This window comes from Alexandromys fortis, unplaced genomic scaffold (genome assembly GCF_014885135.2).
Source record: "Alexandromys fortis isolate MF-2015 unplaced genomic scaffold, M_Fortis_MF-2015_v1.1 scaffold_25, whole genome shotgun sequence".
NCBI lineage: Eukaryota > Metazoa > Chordata > Mammalia > Rodentia > Cricetidae > Alexandromys > Alexandromys fortis.
Genome location: NW_026067904.1, coordinates 10,234,557 through 10,261,975, shown reverse-complemented (window position 1 = coordinate 10,261,975; position 27,419 = coordinate 10,234,557). Strand labels below are relative to the sequence as shown.

Below are 27,419 nucleotides of genomic sequence, written 5' to 3'. Positions count from 1 at the left end.
AACATGCATACCCATCCACATGGAAAGATGGCTCTCCTGTGAGTCTGTCCAAGCTACAGCGTATGCTTTGCTGTAGCTGTCACAGGACCCTAATAACCAGTTCCGTTTTCTCCTGGTCACCGCCTTTTCTTTGCAACTGGTAGAAGGTGTACAGCAGCCTCCTGGGAGAGGACATTTTCTCCCACAAATTCCATCTTTTCTTTAGCGGGCCTTCTAAGCAGCAGTCCCGGGTGCTGGCTGAAGCTAGCCTGGCAGTCCATTAAACTTCGCTGGCTTTTCCTCATACATCATGCCTGCCAGCTCTTCTTTCTGCGTGTCCGTGACTGATGGTTGTGTATCTAAATGCAAGGCACTGCAATTTTCCTCATTGATCAGACCACAGTTCCAGCCTCTAGATAATTGTGAATTCTGCCTTGGCCATTTATCATCTTAACTGTTAGCGCCAGCTTTATATAACATACATTTAATAAGTTATGCCTCTTTATGATAGACAGAATGCTGAGGGGGAGAGAGAGAGTGTGGATTAAGCAGGACAAACTGCGTGATGACGCTTATTAGCCGAGGTGTTTTAGGGTCACTGTGAAGTAAGTCGGGAGCTGCCTAGCTGACCATCAAGTCACTCCTTCATTGTCCCCAGTGCCTTCTCAAGATCTTTCTGAAATCAGGACGTACTGCATCTCACAGCACAAGCTAGGGCTGTGGGGTCCAGTGCATCCTTCTCGTGGGTTGTCTTTACATCTATAAATGGAGACAGTCTGTAAGATGAGTAGATACGAGTGTGGAAGTTGAGCACTCTTCGTTCCTGGCCCTGTGTCCTGTTTCATTGTGAAAGGCTCTTCTTCCCAGAAGCACACTCAACATCCTAATTTAGAGATGTTCTCAACTGAGACCATTGGGCATGGTGTTTCCCTCTCTCCCTTCCTCCCTCCTTCCCTCTCTCCCTCTTTCCCCCTCTCCCTCCCCGTCTCTCTATCTCTCCACCTTAAACATAAATTTCCTGATGTACTTTTTCAGGAATCAGTGGTAAGTTCAGAAAGCTATAGGATGTCATTTTGGGAGTCCATCTGCTTGCATCCCTTTTTGGGACTTGCTTTCAGTCTGATTTTATACTGTGGGTGGCTTCTGTCCACCCTAACCCTGTCCCTTACTTGCCAGAGTAAGGACAGTGGAAGGCAAGTCCCTAGAGAGCAGCTTATAGCTGGTCTTTGTGCCTGTAGTTTCTGGGGATTTCATGCTGTGATGGTATACCACATATGACTTCCATCACACGTGAGCATTTCTTGATGCTTGGCAGGGTGGCTCCACCTTCCTCCCCTTTGTCCTCGGCTAGACCATTGCAGACACCTTTTCCTCTCATGTGAAGAAAATTGTTCCTCTCCTTGCATTTCAAGCCTCTTTCTTTCCTCTGCATCCCTAGTTCCATGGCAGGCTCAATATCAGTAGCAAGTTTAATGATCATAAGGCTTTTTCTTTTTTGCACATGGGTGTGCACATATATGTGGGCGTGTAAGAGTGTGGAGATGGGAGGATGGCGTTGGATGTCTTCCTTGACTGCTTCCCACCTTGTATTATTGAGGCACTATCCCACTTGAACCCAAAACATACCAATTTGGCTGGTCTAGCTAGCCAGCTTTCTTTGGAGATGGACTCTCTCTGCCTCCTGCATTCTGGGATTACAGCTGAACCACCACGCCCACCCAGCCTCTCCATAGGTGTGATGCTCCAGACTCTGGTCTTCATGCTTCTGTGGCAAACACTTTGCCTGCTGAGCCATCTCCCCAGCCCTCTGTTGGGAGATTTTCTTGCTGCCAATATGAGAGTGATACTCTCTGCAGCAAGGAAAAGTCAGAATATATTTTGAACTCACACTGTAAACATATTTAATACCATAATGTCTGCTCAGCCATTGAATTCTATATGGCCTAGCCAATGAAGTTACCAACACATTACTCAATTTCTTGAATAGTACCTATTGTCTTAAATCAGCACTAGATTTGGATCTTGTACTTATTACTTCAAATGACTTGAATTAATATATGTTCCACTAATAGAAGTTGGGCTAATATTAATTTTCATAATGAAATTAATGACAACAGATTGAAGAAAAAAACCCAAGCTGATGGATGATCTCAACATCTTGGCAGCATTATAAAAAACTAACATTTAAAGCTTTTCAGTGATTGTAAGAATAAGATGGTCTCTTTATTTAAAACTAGAAATTTTTAAAAGTAAAAACAAAATATACTATCTGGAGATGCTACTAAAATTAATGATGATGATTAGCCTTGGAACCTTTCTATTTTCCTTTGTTTCTTTCTTATATAGTAAGCCCTAAACATATTCTAACTACTTCCTGTGTCACTGTAATATTTAAAATATTGTTTGATGCCTGTATAATAGTCTCTTGCATGACTGTGCTGTGACTCATGGGCGTTCATTTCATGTTTCTTATGTTGTCGGTCAAGTGGCTTCAGGTTGGACGCTATATTTGAAGATATTTTACTATCATTCAAACCTGTTTAGTGAGTGAAGTTGCTTTTGACTTTGCATTTGTCAACATCCCATTAGTATTTCTAAAGCTCCTTGCATTACCACAGTGTGTTCATGTGCTGTTGGCAGGGTAACACTGTGCCTTCAGAGCCAATGTCCCCTGTAGAGCTCACCCCTCCCCCACTCCTCTGCCTGTGCACGCCCAGAGCATAAATTCCGATGTGTATCATTTCTTTTGCACATATGGGTGCACACGTGTGCTGGTGTTTGGAGGCCAGAGCTCAGCCCCTGATGTCATACCTTAGACACTGTTCACCTTGTGTCTTGCAGGCAGGGTCTCTCCCCATCTAGGCTAGACTGGCTGGCCAGTGGGGCCCCAGAGACCCTCTTGCCTCTTCAGCACTAGGATTACAAGCAAGCTACATCTTCCCTTTTTATTAGCATGGGTTCTGGAGATTGAACTCCGGTCCTTATACCTGCAAGGCAAACACTTTACTACCTGAGCTACTCCCCCAGTGTCACAGCGTGTTTGGTTTCTTAGATGCCCCAGTAGGAAACCATTCTCCTTGAAGAGGAGTAGGTTGAAGATCAGGTTTCACAGGCACTTGCTTTAGGAGTGAGCGACCTGAGGGTGAGGCCAGGTCTTAGGGGAACAGCCCCCAGAGGCCCGGGTGGCAGAAGTATCTCTCCTTTAGTCCATGGTGTAACCTTAGGGAGCACATTTGGGTCCCCTTCACTCTCAAGAGTTAGCATTGCTATAAGTTAGCCTTGCTGCTTCATCATTCATAAATTATTTTTCCCTATTAAAGCCAGACATACAAGTGGGAGTGGAACTATGGCACTTCTGCTCCTGTGGCCAGAGAAAGCCGCCATGTTGTCTCAGCAGGAAAAAGAGTAGGAACTGCTGGTTCGAACCTGGGAACACATCTGGAAGATTGCAGAACCTCAGGCAGCCAGCCTACCCTTTCTCCAATGAAAATAGTTTCCATCTTCTAGGGCAGTAGAAGAAGGAAGGACAACAGAGGCAGGAGTTCTGGGAGTCATCCCAGGAGGTGCCCTGCAGGCTTGGGTTCTATTTGTCAATGCTCTTAGCCTCCCCCTAGCCCCTGCCCACTCCCTCTTCCACCCACCACCACGAGCCCCTGGACTTTGTTTCTGTCTGCCTGGCACCCGTATGCACTCACTTCATGGAGACTCCTGGCAGCCAAGCTCTCCTGACAGCGCATTCACCATACCAGGCTTACCTGCTGTCTGCTGGCGTGCCTCCAGAACTAGTTGTTTGTAGAAGAAGGTTCTTTTACTTGGTAAATATTATCTGTCCTATTTCCACAATGCATATATTTCGAGCCAAAACATATGGAAAATGGGGCTTTTCACTGGCTAAGGGCAATAATCTAACCTGTTTTCCTTTGCTTTCACTTAGAAATTGGCCATGTAGCAAGTTATTTTAGCCTCCTAGACTGTGGGGTTTTGTACCCCCACCTGGGCATGCTGCTTCCTGTAAAAGCACCCAAGGTTGTTGATTTCCTTCAACCAATATTGCATTCTGCAAGCAGTAACAAGATGCCCCTTAGCTGGCATGTTCGTGCAAGGGTTTGCTATCTCTTTCTCAATAGTAAAGGAACGAATAAATGATATTTTATGAATTGACCCCTTTTATTTTTCACATTTTATTTTTTATGTTTGTGAATGCGTGGGCGTGTGCATATCATGTACGTGTATAGGTCAGAGGACAACTCGCATGTGTCGTTTCTCTGTCTCCATCATGTGGGTACCAGGGGTCAAACTCGGGTCGTCATGTTGGGTAGCAAGCCCCTTTACATGCTGAGCCATCTCTCGGGCCCTCAAATGACTCTTTGCAATGACCCTGGGTATCCTCTGGAAAATTAGCCATGTGAATATTTCTAATGGTTGCACACTGCTATTTAAGTAAAGTTTCAGCTAAACTCCAGCAGAATAAGTTATAATTTGTAACTTTTTGTTTTGCTTTTATCTTCCATCATCTTTGGACAGCTTGCTCTGTTTTATACTGTACAAAATGTTTTACTCACCAGTTAGTACCTTCAGGGCTAGCCAGCTTCCCCTGGGTTACTTCACTGTTCATAACGTTGGTCTCCTTTCTATGGACTGCACTGTGAGAAGCATGCAGCTGTCACTCAGCCAGAGCACAGGGACTTGGTGCAGGTGACTTCCTGTCCTGGCTGATGTGCCAACCCTGATCCTTTTATTCCCCATGAATCCTTGCAGGCCGGGGCCCAGAGTTGTGTGCTTGAGGCACTGTGTGAGCCTCTGTTTTATTTCTGATAATCGCCCACACCATGTTCAAGCAGTCTGTTAGAGGTTGAGAAGGGAAAGCTTCTGGAGCCTAAGATTTTTGTTGAGCCATCTCATAATTATGAAGGCCCTTGGGCCTGAATTTGAACTGCTGGCTTAGACAGTCACAACGTGAGAGTATGACATTAGAATAAAAAGTTAAATGAGGACTCTTAATGATGCATAACTAGGGGCTGCAATTTTTTCATGGAGGAGACAGGGTCTCCCTCTGTGGAGCAGGCTGATCTGGAATTGACTTTATAGGCCAGGCTGGCTGCAAACTCAGCAGAGATCCTCCTCGTGCTCAGCTTCTAGTCTCGGCATTACAGGCATGAGCCAACGCGTCTGGTTTGATTTTTTTTCCCGATACCTAGTTTGTTCTGGAGTATAGGTAAATGTATAAATAGTACAGTAAAGATCTATAGACCAGGATGTCTTACTGTTTCTATGCTAGTTTAAAGGTCAGCACCTGTCTATAGCACACATCTGTGCTACCTTTAGTGGGACATGAAGCAAAACCACAAGTGTTTCTCTAGACCTCTTTGTAACTTAAATCCTAAGGCAACTAGAAGGCTTTGGATACTTGAATTTGAACTCAGTGAGCAGCATATGTGACCCACTCGTTGGATCTCTCCTGCGTCCTTAAATCCAGTGAGCTGCGTGTGAAGTTCCAGCTTTAACGTCTTAAGAATCTGCCTTGTATTCCTTCCCCAGGCCTCTGGTAGCTGCATTCTAAAACCTAGATGCTTCCTGCAAGATGACCAGGAAAACCAAACCCTAGGCAAGCACCATGGCCTAGGCTCCCCCACCCCCAGCCTCTCTGAAATAGACGTGACATTGGATCCAGAGTGTGGGGGATATGGAGGCTGTCCTTGGTTGCTTTCTTGGTTACTTACCTGGTACTTTGGCCTTCACAAAGGTCTTTCAGCCTATATTTTATGATGACTAAGAAAATAAAGTCCAAAATAGTGGGTACAGCAGAGTCCAGCCACCCTGAAAATGCGTTAAATCTTCATGAAGTATGGTGGCGGCATATTCATACAAAGGGACTAGCGCAGATTCCTGCTTAGCTATATATTTTAGGAAAGCATAAAACACTTTTCTTGGGCTGGGAATGTAGCTCAGTTGGCGGAGTGCTTGCCTAGTGCCTGTAGTACCCGTGAAGCAGAAGCAAAGATGTGTGGATAGGAAGGGACTCAAGCACAGCCAGCCAGTCTACCCCACCCAGGTTTACCTCCTGCGGGGATGTGCCTTCCTCTTTAGCCCACTTGGTTTTGAGCGGCTGAGGCTGACTCCCTGTTGCCATATCGCCTGCCTGCTTCATGATGCTGAACCAGCGCATGGTGTCACATGCTTCATGGGGACTGGATCAGCCCTTCCAGGGCTAGACAGATTGCCAGGTGCTGGATGCATTGTTGTGACACTGTTCTTGTTAGGACAGGAAGGGGCTTCGGTCAGAGTTGAAAATTGTGCGTTTGGGGTTGGAATGATACTCTGAGGATTGATGTGTCTAAGCCGTGTGATGGTGTATGCCTGACTGCTTTGCAGCTTACTCCCCCCCTCCTTTTGGGGGGTTGCTCCTCCCTGAAGCCACCTTACGCCCACCTCTTCTGCTCTACCACTGCCTTCCATGTTTGCCTCTTCCCAGTGAGTATGGGCTAGGACTCCTAACAGCAGTTTCTATTCAAATGTGCAAATACACCTAAGATGAATCTGGGAATCAAGCAAGGGCATTGTGCATTCTACAAAAGCACTTTACTTACCCAATTCGTCCTCGGCACCGAGAAAAGATTTTTCAAGAACTGTGAAAAAGGCAATGTGCGGGTCTTTGAGGAGGGGGAATGTGGCCTCTGTGCTGGTTGCTTCACACTCCGGAGGGTGTGGTTATATTCTCCATACAGAAGAATATCAAAGAGAGTAACTATTGGATAAATGAAGGATTCTATAGCAGTATTTAGAAGCAGTGTCCCCTCCCTACTTTCAAACCTTCACAACATTGCTAATGTGGAATTTCTGAGTAGGAGCCCCGGATGCATCTGAAGATGAGCTGTGACATGCTTTCAATTAGTACCAGGAATTTGCCCCAAATTAACGTTCCGATGTTCTTGCCTCTAAAGCGCTTTAATTGTCTAATGTGCTTGCTATTTGTTGGCATAGTAAAGCTTCCGAAAGCACCAAACATAAACTAAGTAGAAGCTGAAGTCACAGAACTCCTGAACATAGAAATCATGCTTAAGAAATTTTTAAAAATGAAATTGCAGTGCCTGAAGAACTCCCAGCAGAGCCTTTTCAGCAAAGGGGAGGAAGACACAAAAAGGAAGGCTTCCATGGGAAAGCAGGTTCTCCAGCAGAAGCAGCCATGGCTTAGGGATTCTGGGTGCTAGGGACCACGATAGTCAAGGCCCGTGACCCCACAGATGCTCAGAAGGGCCCTGCCGAGACCAGCCTCAAGGGAGCACACTGCACAGCTGCAGCTGCCAGGTTCCTTTCAGGAACCACAAAAGGAATTTCTACCTCCCGGGGAAGTTGTCAAGCCTGGACATGCTGGGTTTGTGTTTACTTGAAGACACTTCTCTGGCTTTAAACATACAAAACACAGTTCATTCTTCTGGACTGCCAACCCCAAAAGCCTTGTACCTGTTGAGAAAATATTGTGGAATTTGGCCTCTTCCTAGATGGGAAGGAGCAGGGAGATGGTAGGACTGGGTTTAGGGGTAGGAACCCTCTAAAGTGCTTAGAGCTCCCCCCCCCCAAAGTACACAGTTTTCTTTGTGGTGGGAACACAAAAGGAAGGGGAAACCCGGGACTTCTTGACCTTCACCTGACTGTTAAGGGCCTTAGCTTGGTTAGAGGCTGTGACCGGTTCCATGCCACTATGATGGGTTAGAAGGAGAAACTCAGTGAAGATATGCCACCTTCACATGTAGTGCTGCTGGTGGGGGTGGCATGCATGGGCCAGACTGGTAGTGGGGATGGCATGAATGAGCCAGGCTGGAGTAGTAAGGGGTGGATTGGGCCAGGCTGGTAGTGTTGGGTGGCATGCACGGGTCAGGCTGGTAGTGGTGGTGGCATATGGTGAGAGTGAATGAAAATCAAGTTTTAGTCACAGTGAATGTGAGGTATGGGTTAGCACCTCAGAGATGTCAAAGTTATAAGACAACCCAGCCCAGGAATTGGGTCAGGCCTGGAAAGCAACAGACATTTAACATTCGATCTTAGATGAGCGTTAAAACCCAGGGATAGGATAAACTTATCCGAGAGTGTGTGGCGAGAAGAGGAATGAACGCCCAGGCAGAAACCCTTAGGTCTTCACAGAGCCACCCTGAATGCCCTGGAAATAGCAGTGAGGGAGTTGCCATCAGGTGGGAGACTAGCTGCCCTCTTCCAAGAGAGAGCAATTGAGTGTGTCACGTGCTACGAGGGCCGAATGAAATCCATGAAGAGGTAACTGCTGGATTTGACAACACTCAGGCCACCATGAACCTGAATAGCTAAACTGAGTAGTGGAGACACAGTTAAATTACCATCAAATTGGGCTGGAGAGCATCTGGTTGCTTTTCTAGTTGGTGGAACAAAAATACTTGAGTAAAATGAACTTAGGAAGGAACGGTTGATTTTTGTCTTGTATTTTTAGGATATAGTCCATGACGGCAGGGATGGTGGCAGGAGCTGAGGCGGCTGGTCACATGGCAATCACAGCCAGGAAGCAGAGGGAGACCGATGCTGTGCTCAGCTCTCTTTCTGCTTTTCGTTGAGTCTGGGATTCCGGCTCATGGAATGGTGCTGCCTATACTTAAGAGACTTCCCACATCCCTTAACCCAGTCTAGAAAATCCCATACAGATGTGCCCAGCAGTTTGTTTCAGCGGAGATTCTAAATCCTGTCAAGTTGAGCATCAGGATTAATGATCACAGGGCATCCCTGGCAAGCTGGGAAATGAAGCCATACAGGCCTTAGGAACTCTTGGCAACATTTTCGGTCTCAAGGAGAAGAAAGGAGCAGGCACCAAGTGGAGAGAGTGGGACCCAGGACAAGACAGGGAATTAGTTACCTAGGAAATTGTGACAGTGGAGAAACAGCCTGGGAGCAGAGCCGTGGAGTGGCCGTGGAGGGAGGACTTGGAGCAGGCGCTGTTTTAAACTGTCCGCTCTTGTACTAGTGTTTTCTCCTTGTTGTGATAAATACCAAACAGGTGCAATTTGGGGAAGGAGGATTGGTTTTTCACTCCTGGCTTAAGAGGATACAATCCAAGTATGGCAGCTAGGACCTTCGTGGTCTGGGCAGCCAAGAATTGGCGCAGGGGACAGTTTTTTGGATCAGGAAGTAGCGAGAAGAAGTGCTCACACTCAGCTTGCTTTCTCCCTTCCTCCGTTTCTTCCCTTCAAGCCCCCAGCCCATGGGGTGGTGGTGTCTACATTCAGGCTAAGTCCATTGCTCACCAGTTAATTCTCCCTGCAACTCCCTCACAGCCACACCCAACAGCTTTCCTAAGCTCCTAGGAAGAGTCCAAACCAGATCGGTCAAGGTGACAATGAAGATTGACCACCACACCTTTGAGCTGTACAGTGCGGTTCTTTGCTTGGGGTTCCCTTACTTTCCCTGTCTAGTCTGCTTCCCTGTCATTGTGATGGGAGTGCATGCCTCATAGAGTCCCTGCGTCTTCCTCTAGGTGCAGGGCAAATGAAGAAGTGGGAGATGATTTCCACAATGTGGTGGGCAAAATGGGACTGATGGTTTGACCTGGCCATTGACTGACAGATCAGGGCAGCTAGCAGACACCCCTAAACCCACGCTGAGTCATGTGTAGTTCTTGGCCTTGAAGGAAAACATGTAAACAACTCCATCTCAATTTAGAAGAGGTCTGTGGGGTTGAAAGGGGCAACAACAGCTTGGGAAAGGATGGACAGCCCGAGGTTGGCGTGGTGCGTATCGTTTGTGCAATCCTCAGGAGGTATGTGTGTAAGGTCACTGAGGATGAGATTCTTGGAAGAAAATGGGATAAAGGGAAGGGAGGCTTTGAGGGAGAGAGAGAGAGAGAGGAGCAGCTGGGGGGTAGAGAAACTGACCCAGAACCCCTCAGGACCAAAGGAGCTGGAGTTAGAAAGCCATGGTAGCTTCCACTGAGTGAGTCACTCCACTCATGATCTCTCCAAGGGTAAGTTCTATTGTGGGAAAGAAAGTACTGAGCTGGCTTCAGCACCTCACAAATGCTGAGCCTTGGATCCAGGGTCTGTGGGTTCCAAGGCCCCAGGCAGCCTGCTATGTCTGCTTTAAGTACTGGGTACTTGGCTCAGGATCCTGTTTATCCAAGCTTGCCCTTGTGCCCTAAACCAAGTGTTTGACCCGCAGGACCTGCTTCCTCAATGGAAAATGAACTGTGCCTGTTGTCATTGGGATCAAATGAAGTCCCCAGTTCAGTTCAGCATGCATGTCTTACTTGTTGGAAGCCAGATGTGAATCTCAGGGTCAAGTGTCCTGGGTTTGAATTCCTGGTTCCATTGCTCACTAGATGTGTGATCATGGACAGCATACTCTGCCTCAGTTTCCCAATCTTCACAGTTGGGGCAGGGGACTAATACCTATCTGCTGAGATATCTGATAAGAGGTGAGTGAGGAACCAATAAAGGAATCTAGATGACCTCTGAGCCTCCAGGTTGACTGACGCTGGGTGCTGGCTGTCGGGGAGGGGAGAGTGCCTTCAAGTGGGCAGGGCCGCCTATGCTTCTCTGTGATGGTTTCATCTTCTCTCCAGTTCCGCCTGGTGGTGAAGACAGCCCTGAAGCTTCTGCTCGTCTTTGTGGAGTACTCTGAGTCCAATGCACCGCTCCTCATTCAGGCCGTTTCTGCTGTGGACACCAAAAGAGGTGAGCAGTCCCACCGTGGGGCCAGCAAGGTCACAGTGTTGCATACAGGGAGGCTTCCCCTCTTACGCTGAGTTATTGGGAGCCTTCTGTGTGTAGACATCGCCATAAGGGATCCAGGGTGGTGACTGGGGAGATTTAGGCAGGGATGTGACGTGACAGTGAAGAAAATGGACGTGAGGACTTAGCCAGGACATGACAGAGGACCTGTCCTTTTGATCCAGTTTAGATGACCGTGGGTCCTTCCTTCTCTTCCTGTCCTATGTAACACTGACCCATAGATGTTCCTTGAGCTTTCTGCCCTTCTCGCTGCCATCCCATACTGGAGTCTGGAAGGCGGGTCGCAGACCACAGCCACCTCCCCTCTACAACGACACATTGTCATCTGGTACCAGACAGGAGATGTCTTATAGTAAGAACAGATTATAGTGCCACGAATAGTCCTGAATAAGGACAGCCAGCAGCTCAGAAACCATGTCTGGCTCCCGCAGAGCCAGGTGGGCATTTGGGAAAATGGCGATTCACTTGGTTCTTCCTTGCAGGATGTGGGTTCTGTCTCCCAACTCTGGAGTTCCTTTAGGACGATGCTTGGACATTTTGGTAGCCTCTTTTAAATTGTGGGTATCAAGGACACTTGTCATTGGACCATGATATAGGGACATCCTTTTCATAGCTTTGAGGTTCTTCTTTGGCCTTGTTGAGTAGGCACTCCTAGCATCCTTCTTTGGAGTTCCCACTGCACATAGGGCATGTTGTAGAGTGGGAATGACCCTCAGATGAACCTGGGGCTTTGTTTCCCACATGCAAGCTTCATTCCGCGGTCTCAGCCTGAGGCCTCTACTATCCCAAGTCTCTCCAACAAGACAAAATGATGGCCATCTTTTTTCAATTAGTGAAAAAAAAAATTCTCATCGATTGTTTTCTCAGCTTGGTAGATTTTGCCTATAAAATTTCTTCAACCTTTGGCAGCTGCTATCCTCTGCCTGCCATTAAACATGAAGAGCTGCAAACAGAGGAACATCACTAATGAAACAGCTCAGAGAAAGTTCATCATGTGTGGCTCAATAGCACGTTTCTTCATGGACATGTGTGGTCTTGGCTGTGATTTTGAAATGCATACATATAGCGTCATCCGGGTTCACTGCTAGTAAGCTTGTCCAGGGATTCTGTGATGGAATTACACATACCAGTGTGTCAGGGAATTCTGAGGAGAGCAGCACGAATGCCAGGTGCTTCCAGCAGCAGGGTTTAGAGCAGTCTCCGCTTCCCGGCATGCCAGAGATGACTGAAGGAGGGCTGAGCGTGTCCATGTGGGCACACGTGCAAACAGTCCATGAATTCTGCTCCGTAGAGTCTCCAGACTCATTCCTTGGCAGGAGGGATTGGCATGGGAAAGTGGGACAGTTGTCTTTCCATTTTTATTTATTGGACAGGAAAACTCTGACTTGAGGAATCAGCAACTAAAACTAAGAAAATAAACGAAAAGTCCTCAAAAAGTCATTAGCACCTAAGGTAGTTGAAGTCATTCTAGAATAGATTCCCTTGGTGAATTTATAAACATCATGCATGGCCACCAGTTAGTTAGTCAGGAGTGTGACATGGGCCTAGAGTGTGCCACTTAGGGAACCTAGAAAGAAAAGTTCATCAAAGGGGCCCGGAAGTATAGCTCAGTGGAAGAGTGTCTGTTGGGTATGCATGAGGGTCTGTGTTCAGTCCTCATTACTGCAAAACAAACAAACCGAAAAGGTACGTTGTAGGTAGGAACTAATATTTATGAATATGTGAACATTTTAAATGCCTCATTTGGTCTAGTCCACTATACTTTAGCTTTGGGGCTATAATAAAAAGTGAGTTTGATTAGCCCTGAATGTGTCATGAATCACAACTGACTTTTCAGATCCTCTGAATTACCTTCACCTCTGTGTGTGTGCGTGTGTGTGTGCGCATGTATGTGCGTGCATGTGTAGGTCAGAGGTTGACCTAGGATGTCTTCTTTAATTGCTCTCTGGATTAGTTTTCACACGGTCTCTGGCTGAACCTGAAGCGAGATCACTGATTTGTCTAGACCGACTGGCCAGAGCGCCCTGGGGGATCTGCTTGTCTCTGACTCCTTCGCACAGGGATTATAGTCACATACCTCCATCTCTAGATTTATTAGGTGGGTCCTAGGACTCAAACCCAGGACCTTGTGCCTGGACATCAAGCACTTTATACCATTCCCCAACTCTCTCTCTCTCTCTCTCTCTCTCTCTCTCTCTCTCTCTCTCTCTCTCTCTCTCTCATATCTTTATGCCACTTTCTTTGGGCAGATGCCTGATGGGAAGAGAGAAAGACAGTAACTCATGGAAGCTTTTAGGAGATGGTTGGGTTGTCATTCTACCTTGTCAAGTTCTTTCCTAAGATTTGCCCTGTGGTGGGTTATCTTGAAGCTAGGTAGAGTGACAAACAGTCCCTTGGACATGTAGTTAGCCTCTCCCATAGAGGGTGAGCTTGGGGAACAGACAGGTTTACTCATTTTGTCATAAATCTTGGGATCTATTGATTTGGTCCAACATAGCTTTTGAACTTATATTTTTCATTTGAATGTAAAGTGATGAGATATCACTTAATTTATGTACATGCATATCATACATGATGATCATGGGGTAGAGTCTATCATCCCTTCAAGCAATCCTGTCTCTGACTCTGCTTGAGGGTGTCTTGAATGGTGAAGGATGTCCAAAGTATGGTGGATGCTAGAGGTTACACACTTGAACTGAACAGACTGTTCAATGTCAAAAGTCTCTGTGGAAAGAGACTTTTTTCCAGTCTCTGCCTGGATAGATCCAGAATGTGCTGGAAGGATTGTCCAACATGTGTTTGACCATTAGTACAAGGCATCATGTAAAATGTCTGATGAACTTTAATATAGGAACCTATCAGGAGAATAAATGGGAAATGTCTCAATCATGTATTATGTGTATTTATCTTTAATCCTAGTTAAAGAAAGAACCACTGTGCCTTCGTGGCAAGGGACTGGCCTGGAGCCTTGTGGAAAGTGAGCGTTTTAAGTATTGGTGTCATCACTATCCACGACCTTGATAATGGTACCAAATGATGTTTGGGTGTCTGTGGTGCAACAGACAGTGTGCACACACACTTCAGTCAAATGTCTGAGTCAACTATGTGCTTGCCAACATCAGGAGGCACTGGGCTCTTATGAAACCTATATTGCAGTGTTTAGGGTGAATCTTGAGGGAGACAGATGATAATGACAACCTTGTCTTCCAATGTACCTCATCAATGCTAAGAAAGGAACTAGAAATGCTTCATCTCCTGGACACCTTGCAGTAATCTCTTAAGACAAACACTTGCTTCTCAGCTTATAGAGATGTCTCCAACCTGCCTTAATTCGCCAACTTAAAATTGAGTTTGTAAAAGTGAGGCGGGGATCTGGCTCCCTCTCTCTGGGACACCTACCTCTGTTTCTTGGCTTTCTCTTCCCCAGCCCCCACAGGGCACTTTGGAGTCAAAGTCAACAATGAGGAAGTAATTCTGAGTCCAGAAGCACAATAAAAATTAAAAACTACAGATTCAGTGTTTCTCCCAGGCACTTCACCCAGCATCTGCTCTAGTCCTTGAGATTGATGCCCCATTAGAAACACAAGCAGATGCTTCCTGAACTCATAGGGACAGCGAGGCCCAGGGTCTACTGGCTACCTTGGTTGGCTGTCTTGAAGGCTGAAATGGTCACTCTGTTGACACTTGAAGAACACCTATACCCTGGTGCTAACTGCAAAAGAGTTTGACAATAAATGTCCAGATACAATTCAGTAGTTCTTGGGAGGGAGAGCATGTTTGCGCATTCTGAAATAAAAACAGATGCAGAAGACTGCTTGAGTCTAACTTGCTGGATAACTCAGCTAAAGGATGAGTCCAGGTTCATTTGCTGGAAGAGCTGAGATATTTGAGTGTGGAATTAAATCTGTGTGCGTCATGTCTTCTAGAAGGTGCCTACTTTTCAGTCCTTCTGTCTTTTTTCTTCCTGTGTGTATCTTCCCTCTCATTCTTGTAAAGCCGTTCCATCTTCACATACCAAATGCCCTCTGAGAAATCATTACTGTTCTCGGGTATTTTAATGACCTTGTCCTCTACGGCAGGCCTTGTGCTGAAAGTGCAGAGATGAACAAGAATGATATCATTTCTGCCTTTGGGAAATGTTTATTTATCTCAAGGCCAGGATCAGCTTTGTCACAAACCATCCAAGGACCAGCATTTGGAAACTGCTGTGTTCAGGCTATTTACAAGTTTACTTTATTAGACAAAGATAAGTGATATCACACAGGAAAGGGTCACATTCCAGCCCACCAACCCAAGGGCAAGCCAATGCTTCTATCACTTCTAATATTTATCCCGGGCATGGAGCCATGCCAAAAGATTGCTTTCTCCTTCATGGCCTTGCACTTGACTTGATGGTCTAAAATGTGACGTGTTTTTCTACCTCTATCCTAGAGGCCGGAGAGAGCAGCTCATGTGCCTTCAGAAGTGGGGCTCACTCGAGAGGAACCTCATTTCCCAAGCCTTCCATATCCATCTTTACTGCATCTCCCTTGCCAGCATCATAGCCCTAACTAAATATGTCTACTGCTTCTTAGATGGGGGCTCTGTGCTTGTATCTATGTTTGTGCTTTTTGTCTAACTATGTCACTAGATTCTAAACCCGTCAAGGGAAGTTACCCACCAGACTCTGTACCTAGCTGATGCCCTGACAATATCTGTACCCAGCTGGATTAGAAGTAGCATTCTTTTGCTCTAGATGTTTTCTAAAAAGAGATGCCAGTGTTGCTGCTTGGAACTGTGAGTAAATAAAGGTCTTCATGCCTTGCTCAGCATCTGCTGATGGGCTTTCAGCGACGACTTAGAAGGGGTTTTAGTCTGCATCCCAAAAGTGTGCACATGAACAGACTTAAAAACTGCATATTTTATATAAAGGAGTGATGTGGGAGTGTCATATCAATCTGTTGATTTCATTGGCTGAGCAATAAAGAAACTGCTGGCCCTGATAGGTTAAAAGATAGGTGGGCGGAATAAACAGAATAGGATGCTGGGCGGAAGAGGAAGTGAGGTCAGACTCTGCTCTGCTCCCGAAGAGACGCCATGCTCAGCTCTCCCGGGTAGACGCGATAGCTCTGCTCTCTGAGGCACACGCGATGAAGATGGACATAGGCTAGAATCTTCCTGGTAAGCGCACCTTGGGGTGCTTACAAACATTACTAGAAATGGGCTAGTCCAGGTGTGAGAATTAGCCTGTAAGGGCTAGAGTTCATGGGCCAAGCAGTTAAATGAATACAGTTTGTGTGTTGTTATTTCGGGCATGAGCTAGCCAAGCGGCTGGGGTGTTGGGGACGCAGCCCCGCTGCTTCATATTTCAACAAAGGAGACTTCTCAAGCAAATAGTTATGGATAGAATGAGCACAAGACAGGAAAGTATATTCATTGCTAAGAAATACATTTTATTAAGATAGGCACAAGTCCAGCTTAAAGACGTGTTCACCTTACACATGCAGGGATGGAAAGACATTGCCATCCCCAAAGGAGAACTCCTTGGTGAAACTCCAGTGTGACTGGATAACGAGTGTCATTGAATTGCTGCTGCTAATGATTTTTTTGCTTTACTCGTAGGCATCAAACCCTGGTCCAATATCATGGAAATCCTGGAAGAAAAAGATGGAGTTGACACGGAGCTATTGGTTTATGCAATGACTCTAGTAAACAAGGTTGGTTGATGTGTGCTCTAGGTTGAATTGTTACCCCTTCAAAAATGGGTATGAAAGCCATAAACCCCAGTACCTATGAAGAGGGTCTTTGCAGATATAACTTAGTTATTAGGACAACTCTAACCAAATATGACTGATGGCCTTACAGGAGGAAGACAGAGAGAGAGAGAGAGAGAGAGAGAGAGAGAGAGAGAGAGAGAGAGAGAGAGAGGAAAAGAAAGTATGAATACGTACAGGGAAGACAGCCACATGAAGACAGAGGTAGAGATTAGAACGGTGCATCTGTGAGCCAAGTAGTACCAAAGTTGACTGACAACCAACCTAGAAATAGTCAAGGAAGGATCAGTCCATGGAACTGTTACAAAGAACATAGCCCTGCTAACTCCTTGGTTTCAGACCATGAAGTTCTGGCATGTTAAGACACCTAGCTCATGGTAGCAAGTTGCACCAGCTGTAGGAAACTAATACCATGTGAAAATGTTAAATGGTTCCTCGTGAGCCACAGCTTGGTTATTGGAAGGCAATAGCAAGAATTGTAAGAAGATGTTTCCTGCCAATTCTCACCTGTAATGACATTTCCCCGTTAGAATTAGCAACTTGACCTAGAAGATGCAAGACTTATCTGTGGAATTCAGACTCTGAGACTGTAGCAGACAGCAGGGAAGAGGTAGGTGTGTGGCTCTCTGTCATCTGTAGAAATCTTGGTGCTGGAAAGTATGATGGCCAGATACCCACAGGCAGTGCTCTCCAAACGGCGCTTGTCTGTGTCTGTTAGAGGGGAGGGGCTGCTGCAGGAACTGTGGACTGGACAACGGTTTGGTTTAGATCCAAACAATGGGAAAACTGGCTCACCTAAACAAATTTATTTGGAAATAGTTGGAAGTAGCAAGGGGTGGCAATGTGGGATAGATATGTGATGGGAAGACACCAAAGGCACAATTTCAGAGGCTGAGGTAAGGACACCTTCAGAGGAAAGGAAGCCACATGTAAGCCACTTTGAAACAAAGGCCATTGGTAAGGGGACTTTAGTTGGTTGGTGTTAGTTAGTTATGGCATAAACAGCCTCTCTGGAGTTCTGTGGATAATTCTTAACCTGGGCATACTTACATAAGTGATGCTGCAGTGTGGCCCAGACTGTCCATTTGCCTTGGATTAGACATAAATGACTCCATTTTGATATTGATAACTTTTTGTTTTATTTCAAGTTTACTTCGATTTTAACACCAGCAAAAGATTACAAAGAAACTATTTAAATATATTACATAAAATCATCAAGGGTCTTGTTCGTAAAATGAAAATCTCAAAGCTATAAGCAGATGTCAAACTAGAAAGCTATTGGCCAAAAAAAAACCCCACAATATCCTGAATATATTAATAAAGTAAAAAAAAGGGGGGGGGGGAAGAGGAGAGAATGAAAGTCCTTTCTTTAGTCAACCGTGAATGCACAGTAAAACAAAAAGACATTCTCCCAGGCCACATGACTGCCACCAGGGGTAGGCCTGGGCCCTGTAGCCCAGACAAGTGAAGCTCGGCCACCTATCCTTGAAATACCAGCTCAAGAATCAAGTCTGTGAAAAGCAGAGAAGCAAAAGTTAGTTAATATGGGCACATTGGGAAGAGGAGCCAATAAAGAGGTCAGTGGCCGATTCTGGGCTAGTAACAGGAAGTTAAGGTTTAAACCAGGGGCAAGAGACCTGCATTGCTCGTCAGGGTGTGGTCACTGGTGCATCACGGTCAGGGCTCTTGCGAGCTGTCACCGCCACGGGAAGTCTCTGAAGGTGCCTGGGCTTCAGCTTTTCTCTTCCTCAAGCTTAAGATTCCTGTAGAGTTTAAAATTCCTCAGGTATCATTGTCAGATGGCTAAAGGGAAGGACACGATGTCCCCCTTTAGGATAGTCTTACCTCTACCATGACAGTCACAGTTCTTGCTGCTTCTAAAAAAAAGAAAAGGAAAAAGAAAAGAAAAGAATTTCCAGCAGTTTCTCCCTATATAGTCCTGGCTAGAACTTAAAGTGTAGAACAGGCTGGTCTTGAACTCATACTGATGCCCCATCTATGTCTCAGCTTCCTGAGTGTTAAGATTAAGGGCTTGCGCCTTCTGTGAGCAGGTACCCTCAGAGGTCATCTCTCCAGGTCCCTTCATTTGTTTCTTTGATTTTAAGATATTTTGTGTGTATATATATATATATATATGGGAGTTTTGTCTGCATGTTTGTCTGTCTGTGCAGCATGTGTGTGCCTGCTGCCCAGGGAGAGTAGAAAGGTTTGCCCCTGGAATTGGAGGTACAAATGTTTGTGAGTGGCCACATGGGTGCCAGGAATTGAACCCAGGTTCTCTAGAAATGATCTTAACTGTGTGACGTCTCTCCAACCCCTGTATTTACGTATTAATGAAGTATTTGCTGCTGAGTGCAGAGCTAACTTACATGCTCATGACAGGAGACAGCCACACTTTGGGTGAATAATCCTAAGAACTCTTATTTTCAAGTCTGTTCATCAGTTTTCTTTGCTGTGTGATTTGAAGCATCATTTTGAGGATGAAGCTTCTCTTTTCAGTCATTCACAGCCACTGGCCTTGCTCTGTAGAACTCTGAATTCAGCGAAAAAGAACATTCCCTCTTGCTCAGTATTGTATGCTGTAGTTTTTATCTTTCTCATTGGCAGAGACTGTAGTCACTTTTCTTACCATGGCATCAGCACATGGGCACTCTGTAGTCAGCCGCTGACAACGCTCACCCTCTGCTGGACACGGTGTGGCACAAATCAGAGACTCTTCGCTTGTTCCTTCTTTTCTGGCCCTTCTGCTGTCTGCCCACAAAGGACAGTTCTCACCTTGAAGGGATACGAGTTTTTTCTGGTTGCAGATTTGAGTGACAGCTCTGGAAACAGGGACGTAGACTAATTCAGATTCCATGTCCCAAGGTGGATGTAGCTTCATGAAGCTTTATAGTTTTTAAAACAAAGAAAGTCGTTAATAAAGGCAAGTTTAAAATATATCGGTGGGCACACAGAAGGTGGTTACGGCGGGATGGGGAAAGCTCCCTACAGGCTGAAGATGCTAGCTCATGGCAACCTTAGCTTTTGAGTTGGTGGGAGTTAGGGAGTTATTAAGTTAATAGATTTCAAAAGGGTTTTGCCTATTAGTCAGTTTTTGTCTATTAGTCTATTTATTAGTTCTGAGAAAGAGGTGGGGAAGGAACAGCTATGGGGAGTAAAGCTAGCCAGTATAAGGTAATGGGCCTCTGGACCTGCAGCCTTTCTACCCTCCCACGTCACTGCAGCTGGAGTAAGCCACCCGTCTATGCAGGCACAGCTTTCCCCCTAGGAATTCTTGTTGAAATGCCTCATCTATGCCCATCCTGATTAGATTTTACTATCAATTTGATGTGAGTCACCTGTAAAGAGAAAATCTCAAATGAAGAATTCCCTTGATCAATTGGCCTATGACCATGTCTGTAAGGGAATCATCTCTACTGATGATAAATGTGAGAGGGCCCAGCCTGCTACAGGCAGCACCATCCCCAGACAATTGGGCTTAAGCTGTGAATCAAGAAAGCCAAATGCACAAGAGAGAACAGGCTGCCAGGCAGAATTCCTCCATGTTTCTGCTTCAGTTCCTACCTGGATTCCTGTCCCAGGTTCCCTCAGTGACGAACTGTGACCTGGAAGTGTAAACCAAATGGGTCCTTTCCAACCTAAGCTGCTTTTGGTCAGTGTTTTATTAGAGCAACAGAAAAGTCAACTAGAACAATGTTCTTACACATGGAGAAGGTTGTGGAGAGGTCATTCCAGACAGATACAGCCATTCCTGGAAAAGCCCACAGCCCACTCAAGGGTTCATTTTGCTTTATGAATTGCAGTCATGTTTATGGCTCCAGTGAGTCAAATGCATCAAGCTACCAAACAGAGCAGCAAACTGGAATGTTAATGCGAGTATGTAATAAACAAAAACAAAAATAAAAAGCACCAGATCCTAAAGTCTGGGAAATTCTATTGCAAGTTGGGTGGTTTATAACCAGAATCAACCTTAGCAAAATAAATGGTGGTATAATAACATGAATTTAAAAACTGACATTTTCATAATTTAAAAAAGGCAGTAAACCCTAGCCTGCCTTGGATTCTGAGACCAGAGTGGCTTTTTGTTGTTGTTGTTGTTGTCTACCAGAGACATCAAGCAGAGCCTCCACCTTTTTGCATCCCTACCCAAGTCTTGAAAGGAATTGAGGGAAAGAAATGTCAAAAAGAGACGGAAACCTCCTCTACCATAGTCGAAACCCTCCTGGGTAGAGCCCTTGCTTGGAATAGGGTTTCATGTAGGAGTCATCTCGTAGACTAAGATGAGGTAGATGGGGGAAGTCATGGTAGGACCCCAGGGAGCTCTGAAAAGAGGCATTGCTTCATTAGGACCTGGGGATAGTTAATCATGTGGGATTCAGGGTAAGTAGATGACTGTTTTAAACATTTAATTTTATTTCTTTATACATTGAGATGGATCTTTCTTAACCCCCATCCATAACTCTTGGCAACCACTAATTATCAATGTACTATTATCAATCATGTCTTTCAGGGTCAAATGGAATCTTGTAGCACGTAACCCTTTGAGGCTGGCTTTCCTCTCTGTATAAAACTCACTCGGGTCTGTTATTGTGGATGTTAATGACTCGCTCCCTTTGGGGAGTATATATGATTGTGCTGCACAGGTACACCCCAGTATATTCACCCATGTGTCTTTGAGGGAGACTAGGGTTCTCTAACTTACCCATTTGCTTGTGGAAGAGGTTGAAGGTCACAGTTCTTGACTTCCACGGGTGATACCTGGGAGAGTGCGGAGCATGGGCTTTACCACGCTGGTTTGATCCCGTATGAAGGTCTTAATCCTCTGAAACCCAAGGAGGGACAAATTTCTTTGAAGACAGAGTTTGGTCTCTGATTAATGCCAGTAAAGAATTGTTAGTGACAGATCCGGGCAAGACAAAACTCTGAAAGAAACGGAGGTCAGGAATGCCAGATGTGAGGCAGCTGTGGGGCGTTCCCAGCCTCAGGAAACTCACGCCTCCAGCACTTTCTGGCAAGGTCATGTCTTTGCCAGCTGTAGGTGTCCAACGATGAACAAGCAGGGGAACTGGGAAAGGCCCAGGTGGGAATGCGGTGAGGGTAGCCGAGCAAATGAGAGTGGCAGCCTGGAAAAGGCGACTTTGTGTCTAGGGTGTGGGCCCTTCCTGCACAGGGGGAAATGCCACAGTCCCATTGCAGCCTGCGTGAATACCGGAGGGTCACAGGTTCAACTCTAACACACAGTGTTCATGGTGGGGTTGAAAATGGCTGCTTGCAACGTCAATTCTGTTCCTGCTACTTGGCAAAGGTCTCTGTGACTGTTTATTATAGAGAGCTGGCTGTCTCATTATTTAAAAGCTGGCTCTTTAAACAAGGGAAGTAGAATTCCAGCTTAGTCCCCAGGGGTTTTAAGTGAAAAAGAACGTATGAGGCTAGGGAGATGGTTCAGTCAGTAAAGTGCCTGCCTTAAGGACAGGAGGACTTGAGGGCCTGAGTGTAGGTCCCTAGCACCTCTGTTTGCTAGGGACCTACAGGTTGGTATGTGTGAGCTAGGTGAATCCCTGAAGCTCATTTGTCAGCTAGCCTTGCTGAACTAGAGAGTTTCTACCTCAGTGAGACTCCCTATCTTAAAGGTTCAAAAGTCATTGAAGAAAACAATGGAGCAAAAAATCCTCTGACCTACAAACACACACTCACACATATGCACACACACACACACACACACACACACACACACACACACACCACTGCCTGTTGATGCCAGATATGGGAATGGAAGGTGGGGGAGTGGAGGGATAGAGTGGAGGCCAACTAGCCTGCCTTCCTTGAGTTGCCTACTCTATGGTCATTATGTAGTTTGGGGGATCCAGTTACCTTCTATGCTCCTGCCTAGCATTACCACCCCTCCTGTTTTGTCCTTTAATAAATGTTACAGTTTTCCTGGAAACCAGGGTGTGAGCTTGTGGTGACAATAAGAATCTCTGAGTGCATGCCAGGTGGGGTGGTGGTGGTAGCAGCGGCAGTGGCATTGGCCTAGTTATTGGTCGTTCTCAGGTAAAGTCCAGTTGACCACCACTGTGGCAGATACAGGTGTGTGTTGTCCACGTGTATGAGTATCTCTTGTAGCTTCCAAGTCACGACCTCCTGTTTTGGACCCTTTTTGGATCTCTTGAGTGATCAAGATTATCACATCTCTGACCTCAGTCACTGTGAAGTGTATCCTCTTTGATCAGCATAAAAAGCTAAAAGCCGTTGTTTAGTGTACAAATAAAGACACTCTTTCTACCATTGGCAGAGGCTGTCAGAGAAATCAGGGCCATGAGGTGATCCCTATGCAAGTGTCTGTCAGTGTCTTCTGAAGCAAACAAACACATTGAAAATAAATTTTAAATCCATGTGGTCTTCTTAGAAATCCAGAGGCAGGGAAATAAATAGGGGGCAAAGAGCAGGGCCTGGATTCCAGGCTGGAATAACCTGTGTGGAGGCTGGGCTGGTGGCCCTGAGAGGGGCTTCCCCACAGTCTACAGTAATTTCTGGTCACCTGCGAAATCCCGCCCCCCAGCCTTCATCTCCCTGGCATGTAAGATGCGGGGCTCACACTAGCTCTCCAGGCTTCTTCTGTTCTGAGAGGACCCTGCTGAAATTATCCTCTGGTACGAGAGGTAGAACTCAGAAAAGTCTGCTGCTTTCTCCCCACCCCGCTCTGTCTTATTGGCTCTTGGTTGCTGCTTTGAAATTTCTCATGTTACCCAAAGTTTCACAGAGCAAAGAGAGGCCCCGCTGAACTTCAATGGGAGAGAATCATCAAATTATAACCCACACTGTTCCATTGATTATAACCATAACGTCAAACCTAGAAGCACGTTAACTTTCTTCTGGCACGTGACAAATCCCACACGCTAGGTCGCTTGGAGCAATGAAGGCACGCTGCTCCTCTTACAGTTCCCAAGGGGCAGGCGTTCAGACAGGTCCTTGCTGGGCTGTCTGCACAAAGTCTTCCAAGGCTACAGTCAAGATCTGGCCAGGATGGACTCTGGCAGCCCTTTGTGGCTGTCTGCTGGACTCCTTTTCATACAGCTGTTCAGCTCATTGTGTCTTGCTCTTTTCTTCCAAACCAGCCTGAGCTCAGGGGAGGCCTACGCCTTCTTTTAAAGGGTTTGCCCACTTACCACGGAGGATTATGTGATTTGAAACCTTGACAACACCTGTTAAATCCCTTTTCCTAGCTAGCCTAGTGAGTGTCACAACTCACCCACAGGAGTTCCCAGCCCCCACTAGGTCGCAGGTTGTCCCCAGGGGCAAGAATCCCGAATTCACCCTGCTGGCTTCCAGGAGATTTCTTCATTGAATGAACTTGTCATGTGTCTTGCGCTGTTGTGGGTTGTTAGAACTGAGACCACTGGATCCTATGAACATGTCTTCATTGCCTTGTGATGTTCCCCTAAGATATGGCTGTATCCTTTTCTTCTCTTGCAGACATTGGCAGGACTGCCCGACCAAGACACCTTCTATGATGTGGTAGACTGCTTGGAGGAGCTGGGCATCGCCGCTGTGTCCCAGAGACACTTGAACAAGAAAGGGACAGACTTGGACTTGCTGGAGCAGTTTAATATCTATGAGGTAACAAATGTGCCATTTCTAAGTCATCCACAGCATCAGAAAAGGTCAAAGGATGATGTCACATGTCCTCCAGGCCCAGGTTCTAAGTGTGGTACAAGGGGCTTCCATACCATGAGAAATTTTCTAGAAATGCAAGGTTTCAGATCCTACTCTGTCCTCCTGAATCAGGAACTCAAGAGTGGGACCAGAAATCTTGCCCCTACAAGCCTTCCAGGAGACCCCAGTATGTGTTCAAGCTTACGAACCTTCAACACAGAGAAAACTCAGAGCTATTCTGTTTTGAAGAACATGTGCTCTGTTGTCAGGACCTCTACTCAAGGAGAAATCAGGTGGAGAGGCAGGATCAGGGAGGAGGAAGGGGAGGAAGGAGGGGCTGAAGGTGAGAGCAAGGGGGAGGGCTATTCCCCTGTACAGTGCGAAGTGGAAATTCATGGGGTAGTTTTTAGAAAAACCTCATCCCCCATGTTAAAGACAGAGTCTCATGTAGCCCAGGCTAGCCTCAGACTCCACATGAGGCCAAGGTGACCTTTAATACCAAACAAATCCTGCTGGCTTCACTTCCCAAGTGCTGGGATTGCAGGTGCATGCCCCCATTCCTGGGGCAGAAGACAGTGCTTTAATGACGCTGCCCAGCATGTGCTCTTTTCTGGGCTTTCTCTTGCCTTATTAGAGTGCTTTTCTCTTTGCTCCGGTATGTCACAATGAAAGAAAAATCAAAATTGAACGTCAAACTCCACTGCTTGTCTTTGTACCATGTGACATTATTTAAAACACAAATATGACAGTATTTTGTAGGTAGAGTTGTCAAAAGTTCCTGGCTCCTATTTGGAAGCTGCCATTTGCAAACATGGTTAGTCATATCAGGACAGAGGAAACAGTATTAGAATCATCCATTTCTCTTTTGTGTCTGGGTAAGTGAGTATCCTAAAGCTCTGTCCCCAGCTTCTTGGCCAGTCAGTAACAAAAGGATGGGTAGGGAAGGAATCCTGAGCTGCTCTGTCTCCATCTTGTTCTGTGCGTCCAGTCAGCATACGTGATTGGCTAACCTGGGAAAGTAGCAGGGATGGGAATGATGCACGAGAGCTCCCTTCTCTGTGTCCATCTACAGGGAAGCAAAGCTCTCGGGGTTGCTCAGTGGTGGCTTTTGCTGCCTCCCATTTCACGGTCTGCCTAAGTTGGGTTTAACGTGGCACCGGTCTCCACGGATGCCTTTGGTGGTTCAGCTACACCCAACTTCCCTGTTTCTTGCATGTGGAAATTGAGTCATTTGAGGAAGCTTTCTTTACCTTCTTCTCCACTTTATGCGGGTTTCTTTATCCCTACTCTCCAGTTGACAAACTCCTTAAGTATCATCCCCATGAAGCCTTGCTCCCCATTCCCCACTGTTCATAAGCGGATGTCTCCGCAGCTCTGTCCAGCAGTTCTCATGTCAACCCTGTCTGTCTGTCATTTTGAGCTACACTGAGTCCTGTGTCTCCTGCCTCTTTCTAATGCCAGGGCCTAGCATAGCTGCCTAGAGTTTATTAAAGGCCTGGATGTCTCCCTCTTGCAAGCATCACACATGTGTATACTAGTGTCTCCAGGCATGGTTTATTCTGATGCCCGAGTAATAACTCAGGGTGACAACCCCATGCTTTAGGTAGCAGATGGAATCTGGATCCTCATTCCAGTCTGAAAGTCAATGCATTCTAGAAAACATTTACTGACATAGGCAGCCAATTTTAAATATGCGCATGGAGAGCTAGAAGAATCAACACGCAGAGCCAATACTTTCCTCAAGAAGACTTTGAACTTCTCAAGTGCCTGCAGAAAGCTCGGGTAGACTTCTTGGGTGCTTCCTCATGGGGCAGGATGTCTGGTGGCCATATGTCTCGGGCTTTCTGGGACAGGCCTTGTTTTGTGTAATTTAATTCCGTTTCAGAAAGGTGATTTGATCCATGTTTAATTAAATTCGTTGAAATTTCTTAGCCACATGTGATTTTTCAAATACATAAATGACCAAAATAAAAAAAAATCTTTTGTCAGATCAGATGTGTTTTGGTTCTAAAAATGTTCTTTCTCTATGGGGAAAGATATCTTGCTGCTGGAGACTTCCAGCTAAGAAATAGCTGTTACTTTTAAAACTTGTTTACTAATGGTTTCCCTTCCCTGAGAGCTTTCCATCTCATCGGTGATTAAAAATGTGTATCAGTTATCTTTTGCCGTGTCCCCAACACACCATAAACAACTGGTCTAAAAAACCTCACTGATCTTAGTTCGTGGAATCAGGAATTTGGCCTGGCTAAACTAAGATGACCATGCGACTGACTTTCTTTGGCCAGTGAGCCATCGGTAAACACGACACCAAGCCTGGAAGTATTTGTGCTAGTCTTGCTTCTCACAAATGTTGCTATCCTGTGAAGAAGTGGGAGTGAGCTAGCTGATCACATGTGGTCTAGACAAGAGCCCAAATCAAATTGAAAACCAGATGATCAAGGCTAAATGAGGCCTTTCAGGCCCAGTAAGGCCACCAGGTAGCTGAATATTTACTAAAAAGCACAAGAATCAAAGATATCAGCATCTTGTAATTGCAGCATAATTTGCTACAGCTCCTCTTCTTGTCTTCTTTACAAAGAGAGGTTTGTTACACAGTCCAGGCTGGCCTTGCCCTCGGAATACTCCTGCCTTAGCTCCCGAGCTACTGGGACTATAAGCTGTACCACCACAACTGGCTGCACCCCTCCTCCCCATCTGCCCTTCTCTTCGTCCTCCATTTTCCTCCTCCCCCTCCTTCATCCTCTAATCCCTCTGTTCTCCTCCCCCCTCCATCCTCCTCCTCCATCCTCCCCTTTGTCTTCCTCTTTGGCAAGTGTTTTGTCATGGATCTGAATTTGTGATATTCCCAAATGAATTATACATCACAGTGATGCCTAGATCATTGCCTCTGATTCCTCTCTTCACTAGCACTTTCTGGTCAGTCTCCCCTTTCCTCGACATGAAGCAGTGAAAGTGACTCCCCCCACTCTGCCCCACACACTGCTTCTCGGGAAGGCACTGTAAGTGGAACATCACTCGATCCTTGGACCTTTGGGGTTAGACAAGGATCTAGGAGTATCTGAACTGTGATTTAGACCTGCTCATATCACTGCAAATGTGTGCTTAATAGAAACAATCAACAGTTCAAGCCAGGGGAAGTTCAGATGGTCTAAGAGCCTTCTGTCAGAAATGGAGGGAAAAAGAGACTGGACACTCTCAGAACTGCTGCCACTGGAATGGTGTTCTCATTCCCAAATTTGCCCACACAGCACTGCTTAGGGTTTTAAAGTTTTGATGGCAGCCATGACTG

The 27,419-nt window shown here is 46.0% G+C and overlaps 1 protein-coding gene across 8 annotated transcripts in view; it reads left to right on the top strand.

Annotated features, from left to right (window-relative positions):
• Positions 1–27,419, top strand: part of Fhod3 (formin homology 2 domain containing 3) — a 412,004-nt gene that overhangs the window by 254,686 nt on the left and 129,899 nt on the right. For all 8 annotated transcript variants that reach the window (XM_050134860.1, XM_050134859.1, XM_050134858.1 and 5 more), the window contains exons 7-9: positions 10,556–10,667; positions 16,326–16,420; positions 23,951–24,094. In XM_050134860.1, coding sequence (XP_049990817.1) covers positions 10,556–10,667; positions 16,326–16,420; positions 23,951–24,094 — 351 coding nt within the window. The remainder of the gene's footprint in view (positions 1–10,555; positions 10,668–16,325; positions 16,421–23,950; positions 24,095–27,419) is intronic.